Raw genomic sequence first — 7,343 nt, 5'->3', positions numbered from 1 at the left:
CACGAGCTATCCATAATGGAATTAACAAAATTCCATTACCAGCATATCAAGAAACGTAATAGGTTCAGTTCCACTTAATCTCAGCCGCGCTTCATTATCGTTAACGGACGCCCTTAAGGAAAGCCCCTAGTGCCACTGATTGCTGTTTAAAGAACAATCGTACGCACAGTGCCCGGTGATCGACATTTGTTCTACGACAGATGCATCATCTCTATGCAAGCACTAAGAGCTCAGGTACTTGAGGCGCTAATGAGGTGTGGGCGCTCTCTCCATAATGCCATCGGTAATTAGCCCGCAGAGCCTTGCGGTGCGGCCGGAGCAGAGTCCATTAAAAGCAAAGATTGCATTAAATCCACGTCTTCATAATCGCTTTCAGCTTCTAGAATGAGAGCTGTTTACTTTCATGATGTTTTTCACCTGTGACACGCCGTGAATTATTTTTCCATTTCAGTTAAAGGATATGTGTCCTATTAAATCTAGCAGTGAAAGTGTAGCGAAGGTAAGGATGGGGGCGTGGTCTGTGCTGGATAATAGTGCATAATAGCCAGGCCACTCCCCCTTCCTGCATCTTATTTTTTTATATAGGGCAGAGTGCTGGGGGGGGGGGGGGGGGGGGGGGCAAAAACTGCAAAATAAAAGCAAAAAACCTGACTCATTGAAACCAAAATGTTTTGGCTTTAGCTTTACTTTAATACTTCTATTTCAATAGAATTTCAAGTCAAAAACGGTTCATAGACTCGATTGCTATCACATCATATACGTTTCAGAACAACAGCGGTTCCTTCTTCAGGCAAACAGAATGTGAAACACCACAGTACAAGTGCAGATATATATACATAGTGAGAAAGACAGTGGACCAATCACATGAACACGTGTTAACCCCTCCGTTGCTGGAAAGACTATGCATTCCCGCCTTAATGTCAGGCATTACCCAGATCAATCGGATCATCTGGCCCTTTAAGAGTTCTAAATGTGCTGCCATGTTGCCTCTGACCTTGCTGCAAACTACCACATGTGCTCCTTAGTTAGCTCCGCCCCAAACACTATCCAAGTGTGGAGATGGGCGAGATCTCTATCTCCATGGAGACTTTGGACATGGATTTTGGACCATAGGAGGGGTGACACCAAAAGGACTGACAGTCGTTTTGGTGTCACTCCCTCCAAAAAGTCGGGCACTCGATCATGGAACGAGAGCCCGATAGTGTCAGGAGAGAGGAGGGGACCCAGCGGCATACCTCATCCCGCCGGGTTAACGTCCCCTACTCTCTCTGCCGGCGTCCATCACTAAGATGGCCTCCGGTAGGCGTCAATTAGATGACCGTGGATGTGCGATGACGTTGCGGCGGGGTGTCACCTGGTCTCTTCTGGGTGGCATTGTTATCAAGCCTTTGCCAATCAGTCCCTGGTCACACCTGGTCCTGCCCACTGTTTTCTGGATTGTCAGCACTGCCTCTGTTGCTGAAACCCTCCCACTGTGAGCTGCAGTGTCTGGGAGTGGGAGTGTGTGAGACCCAAATGAAGGAGAGTTTTGCTCAGTCAGGGAAGGTGAAGGAAGTATTTTGCTTACTCTGAGGATTGTGCATGACATAGTATCTGGACTTGGTACTTGAATAGCCTGGTCCATGGGAAGTCACCAGGCTCACCAAGATGTAGTCGTTGTGTATTTCTGTCAGCGTCCCCTTTAGATGTACTGTAAGCTTTCCTTCCATCCATGAAATGTATCAGCATCCATTGTTATTTATTTTGTTCATTTTTGAGGTTGCATGGTGAACTCTCAGGGAGATGTCTGGCAGCGTGAACAGGAGCCACTTTGACAGAAATGTTTATCTCAATGTGAATATAAATCTGATTAGTCAGTTAGAAGAAAGATATTAGCGATTCCCCATGTGACACATTAAAGTCATTAGCGTTATAATCGCGCGGGCGGAACCGCATTATTATGGCAGAATGTGTTATGGGAAAGCGACATAAATAGATAAACCATTCATTTTCACTCAGTTCCCTTTTCATGATATTATTTTTATACGGATTTGAAGAGCACCTCCAGGCAATAATTAAAATCAATCAACCAACCAACTGCCAGATCTAGTCAGCAAACGCTGCAACGGCGCTAAAATCAAAGTGTCCCCCTGATTTGCCTTAGAGGTAGATTTATAAAATGAAGAACGACTGATTTTCCAGAGTAGTGCCTGACTGAGTCAAATGAAGCAGCTTTTCCTGATATTTGAATATTTTATTCTTCAGTACGCCATGTGATGTAGGGTTTGTTATGATCTATTTCAGAATAATTAGGCAGGCTTTTCCCAGTGCCTCTGGGTGATCCTGCAGTCACTTGCTGATCCTCATGGGGATGGTTTATAACTCATCCGCTCAGCCATACACTGGGTGAATGCAGTTCCCAGGACATTCCTGCCACTAGATGGCGCCGAGGAGCATAGGAGTTTCCTATGCTCCTTAGCTCCATCTACTGGTGGGAACGGCTTTCACCCAGAGTACGGCTGGGCACAGGGCCGGATTTTCCGTAAGGCCAACCGAGGACCGCCCTTGGGGCAGCAAAGGTGTGGAATTCCTATCTCCCGATGCCCAGGACATGCAGCTCCGGGAGCTGGGCTGAGTTGTTTTCTACATATAGACCTGCTTTGGGTAAGCAGAGCTAAATGTACAGTGGGGAAGCTGCCGCTTGTTTTGTACAAATGATCTCAGGGGGGTATGCAGCCTACATACAGGGGGGCGCAATGAGGAACCTGGCCTTGGGGCAGCAGAGAGGGTAAATCCGGCCCTGGCTGGGCAGATGATTTATAAGTGATCCCCCATGTGCTGTGCAGCCTCTCTGCTGACAGGATACTGCACTGTGACAGGATCAGGTGATCACTAAGATTTTGGATTGTCCCATGACAATGATCTACAGACCTAAAGGAGACCGAGAATCCTTCAAGACGGGACACAGACAACAGAAAAAAACGAACGTTGGGTTCCAGTAACTCCTCAATCTATCAAAAAAAAAAGTTATATGAGAGTGGCGCCTATGTTATTCCCTTGTGGGAGGCCAGAGGCGCAGACTCCACTGGAACATGCCACCACTGGAGTCTCCAACAGGTATAAAAAGCACCCCTGACCACAAAACCTGAATTGTTTCTTTTGGGAGTGGATAGTATTGACTTTGATCTTGCAGATGTTTGAGATGTTACTTTCCTCCGTTGCCAGTCAAAGCTGAAGTGACTTCAATATTTGTTTTCTTGGCAGGTATCTCAGGAGAACATCAGCAACAAGATGACCGCCTCAAACCTGGGCTGTGTGTTTGGACTGAATCTGGCCTGGCCGCAGGAAGGAGTCCCATCCATCAATGCTCTGGTCCCAGTAAACATGTTTACAGAATTGTTAATTGAATACTACCCACAAATCTTCAGCTCCAGGACTGTCCCGGGCGAGAAACTCCCATAGTCACCAAGGACTACAGTATGTCATGGACCTTTCACAGAAACAAGATGATGAACAGCATAAATTGCAAATTTGAGGGTCATTTATACCTTGGTGGCTACTATTGGCCCTGCACAGCTTTCTTCATAGTTGCCCCAGTTTTGTAAAAAGAACAATTCTTCATTCAAAACTTTTTTTTTTTTTTTTTTAGTTTTGGATAGAAAGGAGAGGACTAGAACACCTGTCAGGTTTCACTGCTTTCTGTGCCCCCGTTAGGGAGATTCAACTCCCCCCCCAGTTGTCCGGGCGACCATTATCACTAAAAGTAAAAAAAATCACACATTTTGGGTTGTCACCAGGAATATTATTTATTATTTACAGTATTTATTTATTATTGGTATTTATATAGTCCTAACTATTTACCCAGCGCTTTACACAGTGCGCATTCACATCAGTCCCTGCCCGTAAGGAGCTTACAATCTATGGTCCCTATTTCACATGTATACATAGGAGGGCCAATTTAAACAGGATCCAATTAACCTACCAGCATGTCTTTGGAGTAGATAGGAAATCTTCCAATGGGGGCACTAGTTTTGTTGTCCCCCGGGGATTTCCCTCCATTTGGAGGGATTTTTTACATAAAAGGTTATTAGGTTTATAGAGCATTAGCCAGAAGTGCATTCAAGATACCAAACATACGCACATATGTTAACATATAGATACAAAGGCACAAGAGACAGGTAATCCGTAATTCTATAGTCCATCAGTATCGGTGATATTTAATATGACAGGTGTGTTCCACAGCATTAAAGCCACCTACGGGCAGTACAACACCTAGTCCACATGTGCGAGGTCCACGTATGGCCAAGTAAGAGGACCAATTTGGAAAATAGACAGGGAGAAGGGAGCTAGGACAGGAAAGAGAAGAGGAAGGTGATATCACTTTGGAGAGATTTCCACTTACTTCCTGTTGTGGCTGAGACAGGAAGTGAAGGCAAATCTCCCCAATGGCAAATGGCAAAACAATCTGACGGGTTATAAACTTCCGTTACTCTATCCAAAACTAAAAAAAAAAGTTTGGGTTTCATTTTTACTTCAAGAGGCACTTGCATTGCTCCTCCTGCCCTGTGATAAGCTTCACCCCTTGTGCTATGCTCCTCACTCCATGCCACAGTCATACTACCCCTTATACAGATGCTGAAGAATGGACAAAAGGCAGGGAAAGGGTTGTCTTGTGTCACCCCTAAAGGGGTCCACGTGTGACAGGATTCTCCCCTGTCCTCCTATAGGAAGGACCCTTAGAAAGAAGTGTTCGGTGGGCTCTTTTCTCTTGATTGTTGATACAGGAGACATTGTGGCAACCACACACTGATTAGCCCAATGGCCCTGACTTTATGTCTTAAAATAAACCTGGGAAAATTAAACTGAAGAAAAACAAAATAAGTTGCCTAGAGTAAAACTACATATACAAATGATCAGCAGATGGAGACATAGAGGCAGCTGAAGTTATATGCAAGTCTTGAACTTTTTCCTGGGTAGGGATGAGCGAAATTGGAAGATGTTTTTGTTTTGTTGAAATCACAGCCAAATTTGTGATATGCTGAAATTTTGACAATATGCATTGGAACCACTGGAACCCATGGGGAAGGCTAAATTCAGGCTGTAAGCATGCAATGGGCTTCCAATGATTCCTTTCATCTATCCTGGACCTTGCTTTTTGGCCACAAAATGCCTACCCTTAACCCTTTGTTTATCAACAAAGTAATGTGAGCACCTTGTTAGACCTGTCAAAGCGGTCACATGACCTTGTTGACAAAGCATTGTCAGTGGCATAGCTTTGTTTATAAATCTTTCCTTAGAATACATTTTGGTCTAAATGCTCTGCGTCTGGTGCATTGTAACAAGGCAGTGCAGCATGTGTGCACAATGTGAAGGATGTTTTTAAATGTCCAGGTTTTCTGTTTTACTACAATAGCCGATCGAGAGGAAGTTAAAGGGAAATGTTTTTTATGCTAATTTCGCATCATGATGAAATTGGAGGAGAATGCAATTCAATTTCAACAAAATCATGAATTTGTGTTTGTAATTTTTTTAGTTCGCCAAAGTCACTCTGTTTATCCCTAGTAAAGGGCATGGCTGGGCCTGCTACCTACCCCCCTATTGGTCCTTTATTATGTAAGGTAGCATTGTTAACCAGTAGGAAGGCTCTGGAGAGGACAAGCAGAGGCTTGGTTGGAAAAGTCAAAATGCACAATTTCTGTGGCCTGTATATCTGGATCCATTCATCATTTGGACATGTGCTGTGCATTGTAGGGAACCTCTGCTTATGTTTTTTTTTTTATTTTGAATTGCCCAGATTTAGGAACCCAAGTACATCAAAGCCAATCTCCGGGCAAATAATAAAACCTCCTTGCAGTAGGACTACTCCCACATTGCAATGGTTCAGTGCTCATTTATGCCTGGGGACTCTGTACAGCAGTTTTACTCATCTGATCCCCATTCCCCTGCCAGGCGGTGCTCACCTCTTCCCCCCCTAAGCTTTGGATGGTGGACTTACCCTAGGCGGATCTAATGACATCAATGGGCCTCCGACTGGCAGAGATGAGGGGGGGAAGAAGCTTCGAGTGCCGGCCTTAAAGCCAGTGGCAGCGGGGAGCAGGTAAGTAAAAACTCTGGCCCCCTTGGCATAAATAAGCAGGTAACCCTTGCAGTGCCAGGAGGTTTTTTGTTGTCCTGGAGATGGTTTTTAAATGAGGACTGTGCTGCCAACAGCCAGATTCATAACTTCAGACTTCTCCAATTTAAGGGTCTCAATGGGGCAAAAAAGATAAGGAGAATCTCTGCAGTCTGTTGCCTTAGCACAATGACGTGACAGTATTCCTGCCTTACCTGGTGATTGGCACAGCTTTAGACACCTTTGTTTTAAAATGTTACATGATTTTGCACTGTTTATTGTCACAGCATTAATATTTATATTGGATGTTTTGTTACAGGGTGTATGAGAATGTTCGGTTTAAAAGGAAAAAAACTAGTAAAATATTATATTCTTACCTGGTGTATGGTGTACTCATTATGGTTTTCCCTCATTTTGGGAGATTTTGTCTCATAGCATTGTGTCTCCAGTACAGGAAATGAAGGCAAATTTCCTCTTTGTAAGGTTACTGCAATTAGCCTTTCACCCCTGATAACAATTGGGACATACATCTACAGGGGTGCTGGAGATGTTACAACAACACTGGGACTATGACTGCTGAGTGATAGGGTTAGGCTGCTATACTCAAATGATTCAGTTTAAGGACGGTACTGGAGTGGCTCATGTGTGTACCTTCAGTACTTTGGTGTCCCCATGTGTGTACCTTCAGGACCCACTTTGTGTGTCCATTCACACTTGTGTGTTCCATTGCCAAAGGTACCCCAACGCATTGTACAGTAGTGGGTAACGCAATTCAGCACACACAAGGCACTGCGGTACCCCATGTTGGGGCCATACAGATTTCTCTGTATGCTGTGGAGCTTTGGCAGATCTTCGTAATGAATGGGCTGACTTAATGCAATGCACGTTAACGCAAAATGCAAGAGATCGCTTAATGGGCCCTGAATAAGAATTCTCTAAAAGAAGACCGATGTATAAAACAATAATTATCAGCTGCATATTAAAAGGGCAATTGCATACCAAACTGTAATATCAGGAGAGTGGTGACGTAGGTGTCGGAAGATGGAACCACAGCACGTGGCGGGGTACACAGTTATCCCACATTCCCAGGAGTGTGGAAGGCTGAGGACAATGATGGAGGCTGCAGTGCTGGACAAGGGGGAAGGTAGGATACACAGGGCGCCGGAGAGGTGGGTATAAAAGCTTTTTGCTTGCAGGGAGTCTTCATCTTGTTCTTTTTATCACCTGACGGGGGCACTTTTAGGGGCTTCCA

At 44.6% G+C, this 7,343-nt stretch overlaps 1 protein-coding gene across 2 annotated transcripts in view; it reads left to right on the top strand.

Annotated features, from left to right (window-relative positions):
• The window catches only part of LOC108784611 (proline-rich protein 5-like), a 120,943-nt gene extending 117,436 nt beyond the window's left edge, over positions 1–3,507 (top strand). Inside the window, exon 15 of one of the 2 annotated variants that reach the window (XM_018553470.1) lies at positions 3,244–3,507. In XM_018553470.1, the coding sequence (XP_018408972.1) occupies positions 3,244–3,441 (198 nt within the window). In that variant the 3' untranslated portion in view covers positions 3,442–3,507. The remainder of the gene's footprint in view (positions 1–3,243) is intronic. The other variant, XM_018553472.1, reaches the window with a different exon arrangement.
• Positions 3,508–7,343: the final 3,836 nt, after the last annotated feature.

This window comes from Nanorana parkeri, unplaced genomic scaffold, assembly GCF_000935625.1.
Source record: "Nanorana parkeri isolate BGI_ZX_2015 unplaced genomic scaffold, ASM93562v1 scaffold120, whole genome shotgun sequence".
NCBI lineage: Eukaryota > Metazoa > Chordata > Amphibia > Anura > Dicroglossidae > Nanorana > Nanorana parkeri.
This window is presented reverse-complemented; position numbering and strand designations above follow the sequence as displayed.